Genomic DNA, 25,870 nt, shown 5'->3' on the forward strand with positions numbered 1-25,870 from the left:
ATGCGCGGTGCATTCTTCTGTAGAGGGCGACGGGAGCAGCCATCCGCAGGGCAGCGGAATTGCTCGAAATATCAACAGTGATAATTCAACCCTTATCGCACACAGGAGAGGAGATCTTCATTAATTTCCCATTTTTTCCCCCTGCAAAAACCAAGATTTACCTTCTCTCTCGTCCCGGTGGAGAGTCCGCAACATTTTTGTCCAAACTGCTTTTCGGCTTTAAGTTGTGTTGCCTGGAGCCTCCGGGGGAGTCTTGTGTCCTCGGAGCCCCGGGAGGGTTGATTTGTCCCCCTGCGGAGTGTGCAGCCTTTCATCAGCCCGGAGCATCCACGGGAGGACCGCGGGAGTTGCATTCGGAAACCAAAACGATACAATGGTAAGATCTGGCAAAAATAGATGAATTAGAGTGGTAATATATCGAGATAAACATCACATTTTTTGCACCAATGTCGATTTGTAGAAGGATGCGAGGCGGTGCATGTATGAGAGGAGAATGGAAATAAGCCTGCCGGGATCTTGCGGCATGTGTCGGCTGGGATAAGAGAGGAGCCTCCTTTCCTTCAGTGGATGCTCACAGCGCGCAGTTTGCATAATTACTGCAAACGGGCAACATTTAGCAGAGGATTTGGGGATACAGAAAGGCGTTTTATGGGAATATCAGAGTAAGAAAGCTCAACATACTGTATTGACACATAGGTAGGTAGCAGAGTCTCAACCTTTCTTAAGTCTGTTTAGGTGCTGAGTTATAACAAAAGCATCCTTAGAGCTGTTTTCAAGGACATCTCATGATATATGATGCTTATAAATGGTGTTAGAGTCAATTTTGCAATGTGTTTTAATGGACATACCAGTCTCCTTTCATGGTTTCATGCCTTACTGTACAGTCATACATGCATTATGGATCCACGTAGCTTACAGAAGGCCTGCAGCATATTGGTTTTGGCAGGAAATCAATCACCCACCAATAACTTTGATATTATTTTATATTGCATTTGTGTTTGTTGTATCCCTGCTGTGTTCCTGAAGATGTGTGAAATGCAAGCCGTTGGGTAAAAAGCTGTGAGTGACCTTGTAATGCATCCTACTGTCACTGAATCACAATTGATGCTGTCGCTTTTCTGCTGCCTGTGTGTTTCAGTGAGGGTTAAAACAGCACTGAAAAGCCCTTCGTCCTTTGTGTTTGACATAAGTCTTCTTCCTCTTAGGATCTCTGGCTACTTATGTGTGTTTATGTGTGTACGTATTCCTGCATTTCTTTTGCAATCTACGTCCCTTTGGGTTGATTGCTGCAGATTGTGGTGAAAATAAAAGTGTGACATTCAGCCGTTTGTTTACATTTCTAAATACTCAGCTGCAGCCTCATTCATACTTAGTGATGAATGAGTGGCATATCTGCCCTGAATTTTGAGTCGATGCCAAACAGGATCTATAACTACTGTTCTGCAAAAAAAAAAAAAAACAGCAATGATATCAATGCAATCAATCAATCACTGACTCACTGTGAGAGGTGATTTTAAATAAAACCCTCCTGCGTAACATCAGTGACAGCTGTTTACAGTAAATATCAGGGCAGGCTCATCCAAAAAGACAACAATGTGTGTTTGCAGTTCTTTTTTGTTTAAATTTACACATCTGGCTCAGCACGTTGGACTATTGCAGAATCCTGTTTAGATTCGCTTGATTTATGGCAGACAAACATATTCACAATAAGTCATCAAGACGTTAAGTGCTAAAAAACCTGAGACAAAACATTTGGAGGGATAAGTGGCAGGGAAGGGCTTTTGTACTTCCCAGATCTCTGTGATGTTGACATTTAAATGGCCCAATTAGCCTTGTGTAGGCTGGCAGGAGCAGCAGAGGAGAGAGAGAAAGTGAGGGAGGAGAGGACATTAGGCGACGGGCCCAGTCTCAGCACGGCAACCTCGTAACACACCCAGTGTCACGCGTGAGCCGAGTATCATTTAGTCACATCAAGGAGAGCCAGTTATCGGTGCTGATGAGGCTGAACATTATAAACACAAACCAACAGTTTACCTTCAACTTTCACTTATGGATCTTCAAATGTATTCATATTTGGATTTAGATGAAACATTTGACTGTATGACTTCATGTTCTGTATCCACATGTACTAACATTTCATTGATGCTATATGATGTTTACACTAAATTTGTAGGGTATTTGTGAACTTTGTCTAACAGTTCATATTGGAATAGACAGACCCGCTAGCAGAGTACAAGAGTTTATTTTACCCCTATTTTCCTTTAAATTGTCATATAAACACCTCAGACTGATGATATACAGATATACAGACAACACAGGCATCAATTTAGAGCTGAAAGCGAAAGTATTTTACGCTGCCATTCTGGCCAGATGTCTCTTGTGCAAGAGATAATGTATCTCAAGAGACTTTGCGGTTAAATAAAATAAAATAAAATGAGTCGATTCATTATTTGGGTCATTTTTAAAGCAAAAATGCTGAACATTTTCAGGTTCCAGCTTCTCAAATGTGAAGATTTTCTGTTTTTCTTGAATGCTTTGGGAAACTGACAGGCCTTTCTTAGGATTGATATGATGATTAATAGATAAGACAATAACTGTTGCAACCATAAAGTAATTGCTGCAGTTAGGAGAATCCTCTAGATGAGACTGAATGGTTAGGATATCCGCTCCGTGATGACATAAACAGCCAGGATCATGATGTGGTAGCAGTGGGTTTGCAGGGTAGAAACAGCATCATAAAACATGTAATCTTTTATTATGTATCTTACCTTGATGACACGTTGGCGTTGCTGCTCTTCACCTCTTTGCAGCTGCTTCTTCTGTTACCTTTACTCTCCGGCTCTAGTTAAGAATGACTCAATGATTGATGATATATTGATGATAAATGAGTCAAATCTAGATGGACACTAATTTTATTACCAGAGAGTCAGCAGGCAATCGCTAATCTTGGTGTGTCAGACAGCGCTAGAACGATTTATCGGCCAATATTCTCATCATAGATACATGACGGCATGTATGTCCAGTTTGTTCATAGTTTCTTCATCAGAGAATATAGAAGAGTTAATGTTCAACTGTAAAATATCCCACTAAACTTGCACTTCCTGGTCACAACCCTTTATTATTTTTATTATTTATTATTTTTATTTCTGTATCTTGTTAGTATATATTGTAAGCTATAAGCTAAACCAGCAGAAAAGTCATTATACCTTTCATCCAAACTAGATGCTTAAATTGGCCTAAAATAAAACAAAACAACATTTTATTTCACCTCTTGAAATTCCTGATTATCTCATAGCAATGCAGTTCTTTGTAGGGGAGTAAATCTGTTATGCTTAACCTTTGACCTGCACAGCAGCAGCTTGGATCCAGAGCAGGCAGTCAGCAGTCAGCAGTCAGCTCTAAAGCGATCATTCAGGCAGTTGATGCTGGTGTTGAGCCGCCGTCTTGCTGCCCAGCGGGTCATGTTGGGAACGTGAGCAGTCACAACGCCCTGCTTCTTTTCTGTGTCCTACCTGCTACACCTCTCTGTCACCTGGTTCCTACTGGCTCTTGCTTTTGTCACCATGCATTGGCTGCAAGAATAGAAGTTCTTAAATGTCTAACTAAAAGCAGAAATAAAAGTTATACAATCAGATTTTTACATAAAGCTGCATTCATTCATTTTTGGCCACTACTGTATTGACAGAAAATCATAAAAGCTAACAGATACCAACACATACCAGAATAGTTGTGGCTGATGTGTTATCATGTGCTATCATCTACTCCTTACCAGGTGTTCTGACTGCAAAACACAAGAGGCTGCATTTGCAGTGGCAAGTTGTTACAGGTATTTAAATCTCCAGCTTTATCTTTTAAGAATCGTAAACTGTTTTCCAAGGAAAGTTACTCATCCAAAGGGAAAAAAAAAGTTGGGGGCTTTGTTTAGTTCTGTAGAGCATGAAGATCAGAGTCCTGTAGATAAAACTAAGGCTGCAACTTCTCAATTAAATGAGCAATTGTTTGGTCCACAAAACATCACAACACAGTGAAAAATTCCCATCACATCATCCAAGAGCACAAGGTGACGTCATCCGATTTCTTGTTTTGTTTGACTTAACTGTCTAAAACCTCAATTTACTATATCGTACATGAACTATTGTATTACTGCTTGACCTACTATGACGTGTAAGACCAAGAACGGTCACATTTGAGAACTTGGACTCATTACATGTTTGGTATTTTTGCGTAAAACTGACCACTTAATCAGTAGAATATTTAGATAAATATACTTGTGGAGGATCAGTCTGTTTAACTGCTTCTGTGTGTGTGTCTCTGATGGTGACGGGTGATGTTTTTTATTTCTCCTTTATTTCTGTTCCAAAGTATCTTTGCCTCGGTCTCATGACTACGCAGTTCCCCAGTGAATTGTGGGAAAAACGGGACATAATGGGAGCGAGAAACCAGGACAGTTTTCATACTCTCACACTCTTCTTCTTCTTCTCTCTCTGTGTGTGTAATATGTGCACCTCCCTCTCCATCCCCAAAATAATGAAGACTAAGTCATGTCTGTGTTTATTAATTCCTCCTATAATTTCTTGGGCTAAATTTAGAGCCAGAGACTTGAGTGACTTACTGGGATATTACTGGGAATTAGACAGCCCACTGCAGGATTAACACATTGGATGATGATCCGTGAAGCACCAAAAAGAAGATTCTTCCTCTCTTCTTAATTTTTTTTTTTTTTCAGCAGCCAGTGTTCACCAGATAAGAGGTTGAATAGAAAGAAGAGAAAGGAGAGTCTGGGGTCTGTTTGTGAGCTGAGAGGGGATAAGCCAGTGCATGCCTTTACTCTCCAGGCCACAACAGCTGTCAAAGCCAGATCAGGACATGTCCTGAAGGATCAAACTGCTCCCAGTGTCCCACCAAAAACACAAACATGAAGACACACATGAGGTCACTCCCCCCCCCCCCCTCCCCCACCTCTCTACTTTCTTCCTTTTCTCTCTAATGATGCGTCTCATCAGAGTTTTCAAAGCGATCATTAAGAAACCCTCTATTCTCTTCTCCCGCTTATTCCTGAGAGAAATAATTCCTCTTCTCCCGAGAGGAGTTGTTTTTCATAACACAAACACCCACTCACATTCTTAAGAAAGCCGCCGATTCCTCTCTTCTCTTCTCACTTCAGCTCCTCCTTTTACTTTTTTTCTCCTCTGTCCATCTTCTTCCTCTTGGGGTGCAACATAACACTGAGCCGAAGCGTTTATTATCAGAGCTATCATAAACCTGTAGTAAAGAACGATGTTTTAATGCAATTTCAGTGCAGCTCAATGATTAATGGGTGTGTCTCTGTCAAAATGTATGGTTGTTTAGTCTGGAGACTGAACGTGCTCGTGTGTGTGTGTTTCTTTAATTATGTGTGTGCTCTTTAGACGGTGCATCAAACATTACACACACTCAGGCTGACAGTGTTGAACATGAAAGCCGCTGAGACTCATTAAGCCACTGATTACAGCTCGGGGAGGAGAGTCCTGAGCAGCTGCTGCACACACATACACACAACGACACACTCACACAAAGTTTATTTATTTTTTTAAATTTATGGATAAGCACAACTTTGTTTTGTTTATTATAACTGTGACTCATTCACTTGTTAACAGCAGTAATGTCACCTACTGTTGACAGTATCTTGAGTCAGACTTGGAAGTGAGACTAAAAGTCTGGAAACATCAATTCAGTTCAATTCATTTCAATGAAATCTGGTTCAATTTTGGTGAACTTTGACCTGCGGATGTGTTGCACTGACCAAGAGAAAGCTGTCCTGACAGCACTGACCTTTGAAGGGACTGACAGCTGGAGAAAATGGCAGAAGCTATCATAGCTTATTAGCTGCGTTCCACTATTCACTTATATTTTAAGTTAATACTGTTCCACAAAAGAGCAACAGTTTACTAGGGGCGTGCCCGAATACAAATACGTCATTCGGCAACAAATAGTGGGTTTTTTATGAATATTTGTTTCATACAAATATTTTAAAAATTATTTGTTTGCGGGAAGAAAAAAAAAACATGTTAAATAGCAGCGCACAGGTTGGTTACATCACTATCTCAGTGTCTCTCCTCTGCTCCGCTGTTACGTCTATCAGCAGGTCTCAATGAGGGGAGTCACATCCACCTGCTACATGACGCACATTTCCTAATTTGGACATCACTCCCAGAGTTGGGGGTGTTCCCCAGAGATAAAGACAACAAATACAGATACAAATACAAATACTGGGCTCTCTGCACATCCCTACGGTTTACAGACAGTTATGAGACGTACATATACGTCTTTTGAATGAACCGTGTGAAGTTTTTGTTGCGTTAGTGACCACGTTAAGCTAATGAGTTTGCTGACTGACTGTTCACAAGCTCATCAGCAAGGAGAACTTTATTTTCCCTCTTCAGTAACTTTTTTTTTATTGGTTCACAATGGTGAATATAATGCTTTAGGAGAAGTAAACAGAACAACAGAGAGAAGCTGCTGGAGCTATTGTGACTGACTAGCAGTAGCCACACCAGCTAACAAGTTAGCGGTTAGCTTGCTAGCTGCAGCAGTTCACCTACGAGTCCTGCGAGTAGTCACTGTGTCACCAAGCTTCCAACACTTCCAACAGTGTGACCAACACTTAAAAGTCCCCACCAGACATGTTTTTAAGACATATGAAAATATTCTGAAATACTTTGAATCTATGAATATGCAAATCTTTTCATTTTCTGCCGGACACAAGATGTCTCCTACTTCACTGTCCATTCTCAGTGTTTGTGCACCGGAGCCTTCAAGTTTCCACATCACACTTGCGTGAGTTGAATATTGAACCAGGATCGGCTTCACAAATAGTCGTGATGTCACATATCATGCTCGTATGCCCGCCCCTTTAACTTTGATATCAGTGAGCACAGAGAAACTTTCCACTGTCATGCTGCTGCGGTTTCTGTGAGCTTCTTTCTATCGTAAAGATGCAGTCACACTATCACCAGTCCCATACTCTTCAGCTGAAACCCTAACAAATAGAGTTTTCACAGTCGACCAGTAAAAACAGTGATGCATTGTGTTTGAAAATGAAAATTTGAGATCAATCTGCTCAATATGTTACTATATTTACTTTCTGGGCTAAATGCTGCTGAATTTTATTGGACAGAATGTAACTGTACTTTAAGTAGCAATAATCAATATTTTCATGATATAAATATATCAGTATCACATGATAATGTGTAATGTGTTGGTCGTGGCTCGTAGTGATGAACCCACAGAGAATTATCAGAGACTCTGCAGCTCCTCTCGGCTTACGGAGCTTTATAGTGAGTTTCAGCTCGTTGTTTATCTGTCTGGCCACAACTTTATTGTGCTCTCATAGCGTCATTTTGGGCCGCAGCAGACAGCTGTTTTCAGAGAAAAAGCTCTAAAAAGTCACTGTACACTACCTGCTCAACACCGAACAGCAAACAGATACAGTTAGCTGGTGAACATAGTGGAGCATTTAGCAGCTAAAGAGCCAGATATTTCCCTCAGGAGTCGGTAGAGAGCTAAAACAGAGCTAAAAGAGAGTGAATATTGGACTAACATTCACCAGGTGGACAGAAACACGACTCCAAATGAATGATAATGTTGCTCCGCAAGCAGCTGTTTGCTCACTCAATTAGAGGGTGATGATATATCAGTGTTGTGTTCACTGCTTGTTGCCACCAAGCAGCCAAAATTAAAAAAAAATCAGATATTGCATGTTTCAGTGTAAAAGACTGTTCTATTAGTTATGGAGAGAAAGACATTTGATTTAAAAAACTTCATGGGAATTTCTTTACTTATAGTTCACACACACACATGAGATACCATCAGTGTTTCAGTGGTTTGTAACATAAGTTTGTTCTTTTCTCCTCAGTAAAATGAATTAATGGCAGTTTGTGCTGGAGCACTCACCATGAAAGCATTTCTATGGAAGTGCATCAGCAGTCATTATGTTGGCCTTGGCAAAGCCGCAGACTCCCATTCATGTTGTGTCTTGTTGTGTTATGTTTTTGTGCGTGTCCTTCTGTGACTTACTCAAGCAAAATATGAATGAAGGTAGTGTTTGTGTGTGGAGCTGTAATGCATTAATATTCAGTGTGCAGGATTCAAATCAAAACTGCTCAGTTTGCATCTAAAAAAAACGGTGTTTCCTCTGTTTTTATAGAGCTACACGTTGACTTTTGGGTCGAGTTTAGCTTTTAAAGACAATTAAATGCTTATCATGATGAAAATAAAGAACATTATCAAATCTATTTACAGTGGAGCAGAAGAACGAGCAGAAGGGGCTTCCAGGTCCACGTGGTCCAGTTCAGATCCAAACTCAGCAGCTCTCTCAGCTGTTGCTCTTGACAACGGCAGGAGGAGGAGCTTGTAGCTGGCAGGGTTTTGGTGGAGTAGGAATGCCAAGCTGCCAAGCTCTCCCTGTGGGACGAGGCCTGAGTGCTCAGTCCTGATACTTGGCTTTACCCATGCGAACCCTCCGGGTCTGCAGTCAGACTGTATCCATGAAGACACACAGATACATGCAGATACCAGAATACATGCAGCCTGACATGCTTGTGTTCATGTACAGCAAATCATTTGAGAGGCAGATGATGTGTTTGTAACAGCTTCCTGCAGTTTTCTGTCAGCTAATATTAAGTGAGAGGCATTAACGGAGTCTTTTCTGTTTTTAAACAGATTTTCAGTAAAATTGCAAAGCAGCAGATGTCCTGTTGTTTCTGAACACTCAGTAAACTTAGTAAATCTTGGTTCGGAATCAGATCACATATTTTTGTTATTTATCAGCCCATTTGAAAGTTTTTTCAAAAGCTTATAAACTGATTTGAATGGAATTTGTTGTGAACTTGAGCCAAGAAACAAATGATTACAGTAGTTGGTTTCTGTCCAGGACTTTTTATTGGAATTTTGAGCAACACATTGTGAAAAATTCTCATGAACTATTCACATGAACTATTGCACGCACCTGATCAGACATGTTGTGTTGGTGCTTCATCCCGATTCAGATCCAACATTTCTAAACATTTTCTATAATTAAAATAAGACATTCAGAGGATTGTCGAGACTCAGCGGACTTGATATTTTCTCTTATTTGCGCCGAGCTAACCTGTGAGCAACCATGACCATTCAAGCTGCGCTGGTATGGTGCTAACTGGTTCTGATGGACTGATGGAAGTGTCAATCTGGGCACTGCTTAGGAGCCTAGACCACGGTCCAATGAAGTCACCTTCCTATTGGTTTGGTTCTATTTAACCGTTCACAAGTAATTCTGTGCGGCTCGAGTTACTAGGACTACTACGCTACCTCCTGCCTATCAGCTAGCTTGTCAGGTTTGTCAAGGATTTACGCAATGTTGTAGTGCACCGGGATGAGCGAGAATAAAAACCTTCTTCCAGTGTCTAATCACTGGATGTGATGATAATAATAACACAGTAATTTGTGTTGGTATCTGACAGATGGCTATGGCTTTTTACCCGATTCAGTCATTCCTGCCCTAACAATTCTACAGAATAGCATTTCTAACATATTAGAGAATTATTAGAAAGCAAGGGGGCCTTACTGAACATGTGGTTGAAGAGCCTTGGATGAATGAAGTATCAGGACCCAAAAGATCTTTCAATTAATCAAAATGATCTAATTAGTTTTATTCAGCACACAAAACAAACTACAAAATCTCAAAAGAATACAATTTAATAAGATAAAAATCTGCACAAAAACTCCAGAAAAGTCACAACTCCCCAAAAATGACCTCTCCTCAGAGTTACATCTCCGTTAACACAGCTGCAGCTGAGGGAGGTCTTCATTATTTTCCATTTATCTATCAGAAATCTACTTTAAATTCAAAACATTTCATCGGTTATATGGAACATGCATACATTATAGATTTTATAGCATTTAATCGGTTATATGTAAGCAGATAATACCGAGGCTGTGTGCATGCACAAAGCATTGTGCATGCACACAGTTTCCTGTTTCTTGAGTGTCTATGCAAGTGCGGTTTTGTTAAGCAACAGCTCTATAAATTAAAAATAATACATCTCACGGTGGTATTTAAGTAACCGTTCTCCACAACCACAGCTTATCACACATATGCTTATATCAAAGTTTCAGATCTCGTGTGGTTTCTCAATCTGTGAAGCAGAGCTAGCATCTTATCAGGTTTTCTGTCCTTTTTACTCTCCTTGGCTGTATAGAATGCAGTCTTGACCCCTGCTGTCCCCCACCCCGTGGTGAGGTAAAAGAAGCCTGTTTACCTCGATGATGTGTTGCGCTGGTTCACCAAAAACGCTGTAGAACGGCCTGCAGCGTTTCACCGTGGCTGTTCCTGCACGTACTATTCCTTGCCTGGATTATGTAAAACTGACAAAGTAGCGCTGAATATGTGCATGTCCTGTTGTGTTGAGTAATTAATACAACTTCCTCTCTGGTGGAAAACTTTTAAAATGAAGCCGCAGCTGCAGGAAATGTTTGGTTTGCGGCTCGATACGACAGATCGGGATCTGATCAGGGAGCAGAAAAATAAAGGTGATGTCATGCAAACAAATACGTATGAGTGAAACTAATCTCCAAACCACAGACCTTTAATCAGAAGAGTTTATAGATCAGAGTATGCCGAGGTATGTCAATGTGACATGACATCATAGAAATACTCAGTGATGATGGTATTTGAAATATATGAACTTACCTAAAACTTTATTAACTCCTTTTAATGACCAGATATATCTACACGTTTTGATAAATAAAGGCCGGTCTCAATTAGAAGCCAAGTCTAAATGAATTGTTTTTGCGGTTACCATGGATACAGTTTATGCAGTTTCACGAGCAAAACTTAGAAATGCAGCAGTGAGACATATCTCTCTCTCTTTATCCCTCCCTCAGTGGGTGAAGTCGAGGAGTCTCTTTTAAGCCTCGATATGTCACAGACCCGGACTGCTGCGCTGTTGTTCGGCTGCAGCTGTGGGCTCGGTTGTAGCGTTAGCCACCTGGCTAGGCAGCTGCGCGGGAGCAACAGCTGGCAACATCACCCCACTTTACTGCATTTCAGATGTTGTAGATACAGTTTTACATTTTGTGAAAAATCCATCTGGGGAAGATTTGTTGAGCACAAATGATCAATTTTAAGACAATACAAGTGAAATTAGTTTCTCATTTGCTACCGGAGTGGTCGGCTCCATTACCAAGCAGCAGCACAGCTCGGCGCGGAAACACGGCTTAAGAGCTTCTAAGAATTTACTGAGAAACAAAGACTTGAACTGCACTTACCTAAATAAATACAAAGCAAGTGGACACATCATATATGTACTTTGATGCAAATGGACATTAATGGAGATTTTCTAAACATTTTTCTATTGTTAAAATAACAAAAGTTCTACGATGAAGTTCTCTAAGTGCTGTCTGGTTTGGATTGGAAATACACACACACACACACACACACATAGAGCTGATGTGACAGATACTCTGTAATGTATATGTCCTGCTCTTTGTCTTTTTCAGATCCCAAGGTGAGCTGATCTACTGCTGTGATCGTCCGTGTTCGCTGAATCTCCTGACTGAGAAACACAAAATGTCTACTGCGGTTATCAGCCCACTGATCCTCGCCCTCTTCTTCCTCCTGCCCCTGGTAAGCTCCTCATCAACCTTTACCAAAGCATCTTTTACTTGAAGTTATTTTTCCTTTGAAAGTGAAAGTTTTTACCCTACAGAATCTTCATTTTCTGTGTGAATCAGACATTGATGTGAGGGCCGAATGATCAACATGCTCAGCAACAGGTGCAGCTTCACCTGAATAAATTCACCAAACAGGGATTGAGGCCTGATTTTCATGCACTTGTACAGTCATTCACATAGTTAAAGTAACCATATGGAGCTTCTGCATTAATAATTCATCGATCAGTGTGTGGCAGGAACGATGGATAGAGATACATTCTCATTATTTATTCACTATTTATTCAACATTATCCCTGTCTGTTAAATCTGTGAGGAACCATGTTGCCTCCTCTCCTCTCCTCTCCTCTCCTCTCCTCTTCTCCCTCTTCTTTCAACATTTCAGGCAAACATCCATGTGAACAAAAAGCAGGCTGTACATTCAGGCAGCAAATGACAGAATAAACGAGGAGATCACATGATACAAAACCAGAAACACATAACATCCCTTTTTTGTCATTTTTTTTGTCTGTATGTATAGCATGTTTTTTTTTGTTGTTTTTGTTTTTTTGGTGTGTTGCTCCATGACTTTAACAAGTTTTACTAAAAAAAAAGTACATTGCTGTTCAACCTCATTTGATTTCCTTTAAACTCCTGAATCTAATCTCTCACATCAGCATCCTAAATTGATGTTTTTGATGATATTTTGACATTGAAGAATCAGTGAACACAAAGGATGCGATGTAGTAAACAGCCGGATTAGTTTTAATTATTATATGACACATGGCTCACTCTATGGGTCATGTGATCATTTAGAAATCATTACACAGCCGCACACACACTCCATCAGTTATGTACGTGCATGAAGCTGTTTTTACTACACCGTTTGACCTAATTAGATATAGTGATGTGATCAAAAGGATATGATATATTTTTTTATTATTAAGTAATAATCACACAAGCACACAGACTCTTTAAACTTTCCAACACTTACACAGTGTTTTTGGCCTCCCTGCTGCTCCAAACACACATCCCAACAAATGAAGTTCATATACACTTAATCTGCGTTACTGATCGATGTTCTCTGGCAGCGTTCAGAGCCAACAAAGGAAGTAGAGACTTAAATACGGAGCAGTGAAGAGCTATGATGTGGAGGTCAGGAGGGGGGATGGGTGTATAAAACATAAAAGCGTTTCAGGCTCGAGTCAAGGTTGATATTCTTAATACCTAAATGATAATAAGTCAGTGTGCTAAACTTTTGCTTAGTGCTAAATCTCAAACACAGAAACTCAGAAACAGCTCAGACGTTTTTTAATATCTACCCAATGTCCACCCAAATGTTTCCTTAACCTGAAAAGCTCAACACATTCTCAGGTGTTTCCACTTATTTTATCAGATGAGATTCCTTCTCATGTTGCAGTCAGATCAGATTTCGCTTCGCGTTTATGTGAAATGAGGCGACGCAGATTTAATATGACACATAAAATCACGAGGTGCTCCAATATCCAGCCAGCTTGAGAGAGGAGATGGGATTGATTTGTCATTTAGGAAATGTTGCTTTATTATATTATAGTTTTTAACTGGACAGTAAAATAATACAAACAGCAGAGGAGATGCTGTTTACACCCCTACCCACACTATTTCCTGTCTCTGCTGGTGTTGGCCACACCACATGAGTAAATTTCGCCTGGAATGGACTGTGTAGGAGTGTACAGACTGAGATTGATTGACAATTTATCACTCTTATTACTCAGCCTGATGCTGCCTTCATGTCATATGGGATGGACGGTAGAGATGGGAAAGATTCCCATGTTTACAACTTGTGAGTGTTCATAACATGCTTCAGTTGCCACATGCAGATATTGTATGTAATATAAATGTAGCTCTTTAGGATATAGCCTTTAGCTACCATGTTCACCAATGTTCATAAAGTGATAATCAGTCACTGGTGTACTCCATAAACTGTATAAAAATATGGAGGTAGTTACCATGAGCTGCTCCGGCCGTCGCCATCTTGGCAGTACGTGACTCGGCCTAACTCCCAGCCCATCAAAAATGAGCAAAGAGGCGGGCCGAATGGCTGAAACAAGCCACCTAGCGGCTGGCGGACCTGTCACTCAAAGCAGCCATGTCCTTCATTATGCATAACTTTACCCCCCGTACAGTTGTCATGAAAGGGGAAATTAGCTTTAGAGACCAAAACCATTGTTTGCACCAGGCTGTAAACATGTTTATTTCTGATGTAAAGCATTTTAACATGGGGGTCTATGGGGATTGACTCGCTTTTGGAGCCTCAAGTGGCCATTCAAGGAACTGCAGTTTTTGGCACTTCCTCATTGGCTTCATTTTTCAGCCCCGGAGGTTGCCGCTTGGTGTACACATTGCGTGCACTGGTTCAAAACCTGTTCCATAAAGTTGTAGTGTAGGAAAAAAGATTTTTAAATTACTTTTGTGTAACTTTCACCAAAGAATATGTGATTAGATAAAACCGTAGTGACAAACATCACCTGTGGAAACAAGTCTTCAATGATATTCTGGACACAAAAATGATGCTTCAGCTCAGGTTTTCAAATTGTGCAAGTCTGCAAGAAATCATGAGCTGAAACCCGTTTGTTGAATGACAATAATATGCTTGAAAACTGTCTGAAGACGAATGGGGAGGTCAGCCACAGGAAGTCAAACGTGATGATGATATATTTTTCTTCCAAACCCAATAATGTGTCCAACATCTATCCAATTGTAAGACTGAATAAGAGCCACAGCAGTCATCAATCCAAATATGAGTGCTTTTCCTCAGTCGGTGTGTTAAGCTCGACTGTCCCGCTGCTGTAATGGTGCTGCGGCTGCAGAGTGCAGCACATAAATCATCCGGCAGATTCGTGGATACAGAGAATGTGTCGACGCTTGTTCCACACAATGCCCCAAAACTATTGTGTCTCAATTAAATCTGGTGACTCCTCATTGAGTGAATCCCGAGCGAGTGCTGTTGACGTCAGCTGATAAAAGCTCAACTGCTCCCCTGCTACACCTCATAAAGCTGTGACGTGGTGTCTCCCATGCTGACGCCAACACTGAGACACAAAATCATCTTCTTACCCACTACCACCACCCCTCCTTTCCTCCTATACCGGCGTGCAGCTGTCAGAGGGGCTGTGAAGAAGGCGTTTCTGGACGTGACCTCCACATCTGGAGTCGTAGCTCTGGGATTCTGCCTGTCGTTGTGATCTCTGGCCTCGATTGTGTCGAAGCTACGGGAGAGTTCAAGTATAAACAGTCCTCTCTGTGTGCCTGTCTGTGGTCTTTAACAGATGGCAGTAAAGCCTGGCACGGTCCAGTGTGAAAAGTGCACGTCTGAAAGCCTTTCCTGTCTTGTTTTCACTAGAATAATGCCCCTCCTCTGGGTCAGTTAGCATGGGGTGAGTGCCAGCAGCTCTGAAATGGTTTGTTTAATTGGTTGAGTGTTTAAACAGATCCCAGAGCTAAGACCTCTCCCACACTGTGGTGTGAACTGCATGGTGAAGCTAATGAAGCAGCCTCTTCCATTTTACCTTTGGGTCTTTCCTCTCTGCTCTGATGTAATCTTCAGCCACTTGACTCTCTCTTTTTCTCCTCTGTGATGTGTGTTTCTGTGTGTGTGTGTGTGTGTGTGTGTGTGTTCGTGTTGTTTCACAGGTTTCCGGCCAGCAGGTCCCGATTAACTGTGTGATCAAGAGAGAGGAGGAGAAATGCATGGAAATGATGGCCTCGGATGATCCTGGGAACCAGGGTAGGTTTTGTAAGCAAGTATTTGTTTAGCCTTAAATCCCCCCCCACCCCACCCCTCGTCATACTAACCACTATTTTGTTTATGTCGTAACAGTTTTCAACATGATCTAATTAAAAATTTAAAAAAGAATAAACACAGAGATTAATAACAAGAACATCTTCAGGGGCTTCATACTAACGAGCAGGAGATAATTCTACAAATTGTAGTTGACTCTGACCTGCTTGTCTGCAGAGAGAGATCATTAGAAAGACACACAATTCACTGATGTGCGTGCATGCGTGTGCGTGTGTGTGTGTGTGCGTGTGGGTTTGAAAACAACGAAAGCAGGGCCAACAGAGAGATTCAGCAAAGCAAATTAATTCTGATGTTTTTCTCTGTGTGCCTCTATTTCCAGTCAGAGGCTTTAATTGGCAGCATCTCATGATGATGATCCTTAAAATGAAAGTTGATCAGTGAGACAGTGACTGACGGGCACCTCTCTGGCTAATTAGATGATGAATGAAGGGAGGAGCAGATTGAGAGAGGCTGAGCGCCAATTCTCCCTCTTAACACTTGTTTAGGAGTCTCTTTTGGTTTGGAGTGGCTCTCCAATGACAGGAGTAGAAACACTGGGTCCGTCCCAACAACAACACTCGTGGTCTTGAGCATTTAAGTGTGTGTCCCAATGTGACAAGGTAGTAAACAAATGTGTTCCATGTCTGAAAAATGCCAACATGCAGAACACTTAAACAACATTAGATGCACACCTATAATGATAATAATATTAATAATAATAAAGTTTATTTGTGTAGCATTATTCAAAACCAATGTTTCAAAGTGCTTTAAAACTTCTCAGGCAGGTCATTCCAGAGTTTAGGTGCCCTGATACTAAAGACATAATTCCCCATAATCTTAAAGGGGACATACTGCATTTCCTCAAATTAAAGATGGTAGTCAATTAAAAGCCGGGTCTCTGATAATGGCCGGCCCCAAAAACAAGGGTGGATAAACTCCTTTTGCCTGTTATATAATGTGCATACTAGTTACCTGGATGTAACTCCAGTTCTATGAGCACATGTGTAGCCTTCTAGCTGACCGTCATAGAGAGGGGAGGGGAAAGGAGGTGACACGATATTGTTGAAATACGGAGATAACAGCATATATTTCAATAATAATGATGGCAGCGACACTACAAGAGCATAGGTACCAGGGTAACCAGGGTAACCAGGGTAACCAGGGTAAGTTGGCTAAGTCGGCAAGCATACATCCATACATCCATGCTTCCAGCATGCTGCAGCTGAGTGGTGCACTGCCAAAATGTTCCGGGTGGAACTCAAGCACTAGAATTATTGTTCCGCAGATCAGAGCATGAATATACTGGGACAAAAATTCACTCAAATATTTTGGATTGGATTTGGACTGTAACACGTGTGTATGTATTTGAGAAGTTTCCATGTCGAGTAAAGAACGAGAAAAAGAAGTGAAATCTACTATTATTGTTTGTTTACATATCCTCTGGAGCCCGTGGTGGCCAATCAGAACAGAGTGGGCTCATCAGGAGGGCGGGCCTTAAAGAGACAGGGGCTAAAACGGCCTGTTTCAGTCAGAGGCTGAACTGGGCGGCTGCATAAAGGACCAGTATAAGATAAATAAAGAGTTTTTTCAACTGTAAATCATGCAAAAAATATTCCGGCAGAGCCCCAGAATATAAATATAGACCTGGCAATGTGCATGATATGTCTCCTTTAAATCTAGACATGGGAACAGCCAGCAGTTTGTTGTCTCAGGACCTTAAAATGATAAAAAGAAAATCTGTCAAAATCAATCCTGAAACAAATTGGTAACCAGCGTAGTGGTGCTAAAAGTTCTCTTTTCCTGGCTTAAGTTAAAAGTCTGGCAGTCACACTTTGTTGGAGTTGTTGAGTGATTCCTGGTTTACAGCCATTAAAAGATCATTGCAGTCGTTCAGTCATGGGGAGACAAAGGCATGTACGACAACTTCTGCATCTTTAGAATATTAATTAGCTTCATTAGCTTACTGGGTAGCTGCATGACTAATTCACAAAATTTATTTAGAAACAAACCGTTCTCTCTTTCAGCTTCAGAATTGCTGTTTGCAGCACAGATGGAAACCAACCTGATTGTTGTAAATATTTCCATAATTCAGTTCTGTATGCAGCCATTCTCTCCAGATAACCTCCATGATTGCGTCCCATCCAGACTAATGTTTAACTTTATGATTTTGTGGCAAAAGGGTTAGGGTTATGGTTAGGGTTATGGTTAGGGTTAGGGTTAGGGTTATGAATTGTATTAAAGTAGCAAACCATCAAACTTAGATGCATAAAAAATCTCTCTTAGATTCTCAGTTATGTCACTTTTGGTAAGACTCTGTGGTCTCCACTCTTTCACCCTTTTTATGTCTCTAATTGTTGGCGGAAATTGATGCTTTTATACATTTCAATTAAGAATAAACAGCCACAGCAACAAACACCAGTGTACAGGCTGAGCAGCTAGATGTAATTGCCAGATAATTCAGTTAGTTTATTTCTGAAATTAGATTTTGATGATTAAGAAGAGAAGTTTCTAACTCACACTGAGAATCACATTTCAGCTTCCATATGATTATTTCATGGATCTGTGGTTTTGAAGTAATGATAAATGAGTCACAGATGGATCTGTTTTTCCCCCAAAAAAATGAACATATGGCTTTTTACACTGAGCAGCATGTTGTGATTGTCTACCTGTTGTGTCCTCAGGGTGTCCGTGGATGTGGGACAACCTGACGTGTTGGCAGGCTGCCAAGTTCGGTGAGGTGGTCGAGGTCAACTGTCCCGAACTCTTTCAGTTCACGAGTGAAGAAGACTTCGGTCAGTTGATAATGAGGAGCTGCAATAGACTGATTATACAGAATTATTTAATGATTCCAGTTCAGTTCATTGACATTTTGGAGGCAGTCTTGTTTACATGTCTTCTTGCAGTGTGAAGATTATAGTGTATCATTTAAATGTTCAGAAATTGTGATGTAATTTCAGCCAAATACAGATTTAGGAAACTGTGCAGAAATGACACCATTAAGCACGTTAAAATTAATGAATGCATGAATATTTGTGCACTCTTAGACTTCCATTACTTTCTTCGCGAGCACTGTTTTGAGCCGTAGACCTTTGCAAGTGATAACTTTTTAGGAAAGAAAAGTGTTTGTTATACTAATACTAATAATAAACTTTAATTTTGCAGCACTTTTAGTTACAAAGTGCTTTACATGGTTGATCTAGGTATGTAAAGCACAATGACAATTAAAATAAAACAAAATGGAAACAAGATTTTTTGTAAAGTGAGAACATTTTGTCCAGTCCTCACTTCTCCATAAGGCTATTTTGGCACACATGATGTGTATACCTGACTGATTATTGTAGGTGGAATACAAATATATACTATGTTTGATATTTAAGATCTACTGTAGCATTCCTGCATATCCTTTATTAACCTTAATTTGTGCGATTTGACTCCAGCTCTCACTGAAATAATTATTCCCTTAAGGTCTGCTTCTCTTCCTGATTGTAGTCTAGAAATAAGTTTGACTTTGTCTGTGTTTGCTGTAATCAAATAAAGTGTCCTGTGTCCTCAGAGCTGGGGAAGGTGACTCGAAACTGCACTGAGTCCGGCTGGTCGGATATGTTTCCTCACTACGTTGACGCCTGTCTGTATGAAGAAGGAAACAGCACTCATTCGGTCAGTGCGTCACTGTGTCTGCAGCTTTCAGGGCTTCAGTGAGAAGTTTGAAAAACATTGTCTTCATTGGTGTGTTTTGTGTTCCTAATTCAGGGCAAGTACTATGTGTCAGTGAAGGCTCTGTACACTGTGGGCTACAGCACGTCTTTGGTGTCCCTCACCACAGCCATGGTCATCCTGTGCAGATTCAGGTGAGTCTGTCTGGTAAACACTGTGTAGTAGCAACCACAATAGACTGAAGAAACTACTTAAACAGTGATACTGGTGGCTCGCAGAACATCTGATGTGTGGACGGCACATCTAAACACAGGATGTGACAAATTTAGTGATAGCAGTCAAGGATGTTTGGGTGATGGATATACTTACACCATTAATGCATCCAGAATCTTGGTATTTCAATGATATGCAGGTTTTGCTAAACATAGGAATCTAATATAATGCAATGCAAACCAATCAGTTAAACATTTAAGCAAATCCATGAAATATCAGCCAAACAGAATAAAATTACAAGGGTGAAAAGGTAATATTTCAGAGGAAAAAACGGGCTCACAGGTCTAAAGTGTGGAGATTCATAACTTCCTGTCTAATCAGGAGTGGCGGTCTAGAGTTCCTTGGGGTGATTTAACACTGAAGAGAAAAGATGAATGTCCCTTTTTCATTATAGACTTCCTTATCTGGGTCCTGCGCAGGTTCGTGATCAGACTTTAATGATGACAAATTCAATGTCAAGATAAATTATAAATAAAGTTTGTTTTTAGAGGTTTTAGATTGATTGTCATTGATTTTAAAAGAATTATGCCTCTCAAATTGCCACCACTTCCACCACTTCCACTACTACTAATTATTACTACCAGAATATTTATTACCTCCTCTACTTCTGTTACTGCTAGTGCTACTGCGACTGCTGTTACAGCTGCTGCTACTACAACCACTACACATAGATCTTCCAACCAAAACCTGTTGGCTGTACCACGTGCCAAACTAAAAACCAAAGGTGACTGCTTTTGTTGCCCTGGCACCCTTTGGACTTTGGAATAATCTTCCCACTTCCATCAGATCAGCTGAATCTGTTGACTGTTTCAAAAAACACCTAAAAACCTACTTTTTTAGAGTGGCTTTCTCATAACACTTCATAAATTCAAGTGTGTGCTCTGGGTGATGACTGTATGCTTGCTGTGTTCGTATGTGTGAGATGACTGTATGTGTTCTTGAATGTGTCTTTCATGGTTTTTGTGTCCTATTTTCTTTGTGTCCCAATGTCATTGCAAAGCACTTGGTAAACTGTTAAAAAAAGTGCTATATAAATAAAGTTTTACTGACTTACTTACTTACTGACAATTATTGCCATTTCTGCTACTACTATATTACTGCAACCTCTCCTTCTATGTGTTAACTAACCGCACAGTAATCAGAAGTGTTATAGTACATGATATTGAATGTGATCATTTCTGGTTTTCGACACAGGAAGCTGCACTGTACCAGGAACTTCATCCACATGAACCTATTTGTGTCATTCATCTTGAGAGCTATTTCTGTCTTCATCAAAGACAGCGTGCTGTACACCAAGGAGGACAGCGAGCACTGCTTCATACACACCGTGAGTAACACAAACACGCCTGCACACAAAAGCTGTCGATTCTCGTTCTGTTACCAAGCAGCATTTTTAGTGAATTTTCACGCTCTAAGCTCCGTCTCATCCGTCTAATTCCTCCTTGAAGCTGGAGTGTCGAGCAGTGATGGTGTTCTTCCATTACTGCGTCCTCTCGAACTACTTCTGGCTGTTCATCGAGGGTCTGTACCTCTTCACGTTGCTGGTGGAAACCTTCTTCCCTGAGAAGAGATACTTCTACTGGTACATCATCATCGGCTGGGGTGAGACATCTGACATCAAACGTGTCATACAAACACTTAATGAGCTGCTGGATTTGATTCTGATCTTCTTCTCTCTTCTTTTATGATGACAACAGGAACCCCCACAGTGTGTGTGACCATCTGGGCGGTGCTGAGGCTGCACTTTGATGATATCGGGTAGGTTATGAACAGTAGGATTGATTCCCTTGTGGAAGATCTTCTCTTCATGTCCTGATTGTTGTTTTTTTTCCCCCCTCTCAGCTGTTGGGACATGAATGACAACGCTGCCATCTGGTGGGTGATCAAGGGACCTGTGCTGGCTTCAATTATGGTGCGTTATCAGTCTGCTTGAGAATGAATGAACAGTGCTTCTTTTACCAAGATGTTGTTTATTTCTCATGTCTTCCCATTGTATTTTTCTACAGATCAACTTTGTGCTCTTCATTGGTATAATAGTCATCCTTGTCCAGAAGTTACAATCCCCGGATATCGGAGGAAATGAATCCAGCATTTACCTGTAAGTAACAGTCAGTTGTATCTTTGCTGCCTAGAATTAACGTCAAATGTTTCTTTAGCTACAGTTATAGGAATCAATTAAGATTAATTCTGATCTGGTCAGATGTTCCTTCTTTTATAGTTTACGTCATAACTTTGGCACGATTTCTACTGTTGATAACTATGTAAATATAATCACAATAAATCTCAATAAGTATGACGTCATAGCATCTTACGCTGCTTCATGTAAAGAGGAGTGTAAACAGCAGTTACTGTGCCCGTTCTGCTTCGTTCAGGCTGTTTGAACAGCACACTGGGCAGAAATTAAGTCTGACAAACGTATTAGACGAATAAAAACAAATAAATAGTAAAAATAGTAATAAATACAGAAACAGAAATATTGTGCTGATTGTATTTTTTTTCTAAAGCAACAACAACAGTTCTTTCACTCAACCAATAATGAAAGCAGCTCACTGATGTGTGTGAATAACTGATCATTACATCTGTAGTCTCATAATGTTTTTCATAAATGAGTATTAAACATTTAACTCTGTTAGTCTTCATTTACTAATGGGAAAAATGGCATCTGCTGTTCGAAACGGTCTTAAAACAAATTGTTTTGTAAATCAGTTTTCTTTCCTAAATGAATTAAAATAAATAACAAAACATAATGAAAACACATAAACAATGACCTGTGGTTGAACCTTGTTGCTGCACTGTTTTATTTCAATCTTTGCTTTAAATTAAACATTAACCACTGTACACATTTAATGAACAGTCTGCCTCTAAAGTACATGAAATGTCATGATATGTTTAGTATGATATGCGAGTACAGCAGGCAATTTGTTGTGAAGCTAGCAATCATTTAAAATTCAAATATATATAAAAATGAACTATATGATCCAAAAATCCTCTCTTTCTCACCACTTAATGTGATTTTTTTCTCCAATTCTCACTTAAAAAGGATTTTATGGGCTAATTTTACAATTCAGGGACAGAAATGGAATTACTTCATGTATCCTTCTGTCAAAAATGAACATAAATCTGTCAGTTATCAGACAGATGAATCATGCGTAGGTGCAAAGATGCATACATGCTTCCATGTTTCCTGCCAGCTCATGCAAACTACTTGCACGTGCACAATGACTGAATTGTCAATATTGTCGTTATTATGGCCCCAAACTATTGAACAGCCTGCCAATAAAGATCGTAACAGCTGCCTTTTTAATTTTGCCTTTAAGTAGACCACTTACATTTTTAGTGGCTTGCATATTTAATGAATCTCGCTGAAATATTATGGTTTATTTTCTTTTTCTTCTTACTCTTAACCCTTACTTTTATTAAATGTTTTTATGCAATTTTATGTGAAGTAATTTGAGCTGCATCTCATGTATGAAATGTGTTATACAAATACATATATATATATATATTATTATGATTATGATTGTTATTATCAGGAGGTTGGCTCGCTCCACTCTGCTGCTGATTCCTCTGTTTGGGATCCACTACACCGTGTTTGCCTTCTCTCCCGAGAACGTCAGCAAGAGAGAGCGTCTGGTGTTCGAGCTCGGCCTTGGATCCTTCCAGGTGACTAAAGGAGAAATACGTATAATATTAGGAAATGTGTAAACTTGGACTTGAGTCAGACCTGACTGCTATAAGCCTTGACTTGAAGGTTTTTGCTTTCAAGTCTTAAGTTTTGATAAAATCCTAAAATGCTAAAAATAAAAAATGCAGCTTTGGATATTCAGCATCCAGACCTGAAAGACTAGCACAGCAATGTGTAATTTGACTATGAAGACTTGATACCTGACCAGGACTTGCCCTTAAGGACCTGAGTCCCAAAAAAGCTCTGACATTAATCATATAATGAGATTTTTCATCAAGATTAAAACAAGAACCAAGACAAGACAGATTATACCTCATATGTTTAATGGATCTGAAATAAATCATTAAAACAAATCTTCACTTGCACCGTTGGATGTAGATTTAAAAAAGTGAAATTATATTCATGTATGAGAAATGGTTTCAAGTTGTTTTCGTCTCATGCTCGGACCTTCTGTCACCTTTCAGGGCTTCGTGGTGGCTGTCCTCTACTGCTTCTTGAACGGAGAGGTAAACCTCCTTTAAAAGCACCACTGACACAAACACATTTGTTTACTGAATGCACAATTTAATGAAAACAGAATCAGCGTTTATCTGTAGGAATAGATTAGGTTTGAGATGCAAATAAATAGATCTGGAACTTGAATTGTGTAATGGATTGTACGGCTCAAGTGAGGCTCATTATTTTCAGTGTTTATTACAAAACAAATGCTTGACATGACTCTTGAAAATCTGAAATACATCACTTAAATACTGGGGGAAGAACAATAAAAGGTGTTCTCCATTCATTTTTCAGCAATTTTAGTCTGTTTGCACTATTAAAAGTTGTAAATAAATCAGTGTGCTCCAGTCTTCTCTCTCTGAAGTTGACTGGGTAAAGAGCACTTGTGACTCTCTCTTGTTTTTTTTTCAGTTTGTTCTTTACTTACTCAGAGGGAGTCTGGCACATAATAAGAAGCTAATTTGCATTTTCTCACCATTAATCTTTTCATTCTCTATTACTGAAAACATTTTCTGAGCTCGGCATCTTCTTACAGCAGGAAACACAACATGTTTTGACTGTGCAGGGATGTCAAATTTGGTCCTTGTAAAAACTGGTATTTTTCAGTGAAAACCGGTAAAAACTGAAAACAATGAGCCTTAAAGGACAGGCTCGCAATTTTTTAAGTGTGTCTTAAAATAATAGTCAAGTGTACATATGAACATTGAAACAGGTTTTTGTTGCTGTAATAATTCCTCCTGTTCATACTGACCATTAGAAGATCCCTTCATAATGCACTTACAATGTAAGAGATGGGGGACAAAATCCACATTTTTGCACAAAGTCCTCCTTCTGTGCAAAAATGTATTTAAAAGTTATTTAAAATCTTCAAGGGGTCAAATCAAGGGGAGACACAAAGAGGGAATTTTGTACTAAACAGACTGTAACTATGGAAGATATTATCCACTTGACTCGACTAACCTGGATGGCTAAAGTCTCGTATTTTTGCACAGACGGAGAACTGTTGATTTTGTTCCTCATCACTTACATTAAAATGCATTTTTGGAGGGATCTTCTAATGGTCAGTATAAACAGGAGGAACGATTACAGCAAGCAAAACCTGTTTCAATGTTCATTTGGGCTCCTGACTGTTGTTTTTCAAGACAGACTTGGAAAAACTGTGAACCTGAACCAGTCCATTAAGTACCAGACAGAGGTAGAGTGAGACTGAGGGACAGTGAGCTTGTCTCTTTCCAGCGAGGTCCATTAATAATGACCTTGTGAAGTATATCCCTCAAGGTGCAATCGGAGATCAAGAGGAAATGGCGCAGCTGGACGGTGAACAGGTACTTTGCTGTGGACCTGAAGCACCGGCATCCTTCGCTGGCGAGCAGTGGGGTGAACGGGGGAACGCAACTGTCCATCCTCAGCAAGAGCAGCTCGCAGATCCGCATGTCCAGCCTGCAGGCCGAGAACCCGGCCACCTGAGTGGTGCCGCCGGGGATGCCACGTCCAACAACGCCGCCACCGCTTCCGGACCTAACGCTGCCAAACCAACAACACCCACCCTCGTCCCGATGACCAGCCTCACCAACCCTTTCTTCAACCCATACCCCAACCCCTACCCAGAAGAAACCATGATGGAAACCCAACTCAACTCCAGCGACCCAGAACAGCCTCTAGTCTGACCCCCTTTCACCCTGAAACACAACCTGAATGTCAGACGCCAAATATTGAATCTCTTTAAGTACCAACTCTGACCTTGTTCAGGTGAAGCTGGAGTGAAAATTACACAGGGCATGATGATGGAGTCCAGTGTTTATGTAGTGTATTGTTGGACTGAAACATTCAGAAGAAGCGTCTGTATATATTGTATTAGTGTTAAAAGTTGTCTGGTGCTACAGTGTAAGCTGTGGAGCACAGAGGGACCAGTTTAATACTGCAGTCAGAGAGCTCTGTGTGCCCTCTAACATGATCATTCCAGTCTATCTGAGGGAGAGAAGTTTTTACATTTGCCCTCAAGTTTCACCCTTGTCTCAAAATATATTTTAGGCTATAACGATACACTATATTCCTCTTTTAAATACAGACATCACAGCTGCTGTGCCATTTGAAATGACTTAATTTAAGACTGGGCACCCTAATGTAAATACCTTAAAGGACCAGTGTGTAGGATTTAGTGCCATCTAGTGGTGAGGTTGCAGATTGCAACCAGTTGACCTCCCCTTCCTCTTCTAAGCGTGTAGGAGAAGCTACGGTGGCTGTGAAATTCGCAAAAAATGCAAAAGGCCCTCTCT

The 25,870-nt window shown here is 40.3% G+C and overlaps 1 protein-coding gene across 1 annotated transcript; it reads left to right on the forward strand.

The window, feature by feature from the left end:
• adcyap1r1b (adenylate cyclase activating polypeptide 1b (pituitary) receptor type I) lies at positions 1-25,787 on the forward strand. Its single transcript, XM_042417919.1, has 14 exons — positions 1-376; positions 11,515-11,641; positions 15,337-15,430; positions 18,166-18,276; positions 19,038-19,141; positions 19,235-19,332; positions 20,606-20,738; positions 20,860-21,013; positions 21,109-21,169; positions 21,254-21,323; positions 21,418-21,509; positions 22,945-23,074; positions 23,561-23,602; positions 24,860-25,787. The coding sequence occupies exons 2-14, from the start codon at positions 11,585-11,587 to the stop codon at positions 25,259-25,261; spliced, it is 1,548 nt and encodes a 515-aa protein (XP_042273853.1). The 5' UTR covers positions 1-376; positions 11,515-11,584; the 3' UTR covers positions 25,262-25,787.
• The last annotated feature ends 83 nt before the right edge of the window (positions 25,788-25,870 follow it).

Source organism: Thunnus maccoyii, chromosome 7 (assembly GCF_910596095.1).
Source record: "Thunnus maccoyii chromosome 7, fThuMac1.1, whole genome shotgun sequence".
Taxonomy (NCBI): domain Eukaryota; kingdom Metazoa; phylum Chordata; class Actinopteri; order Scombriformes; family Scombridae; genus Thunnus; species Thunnus maccoyii.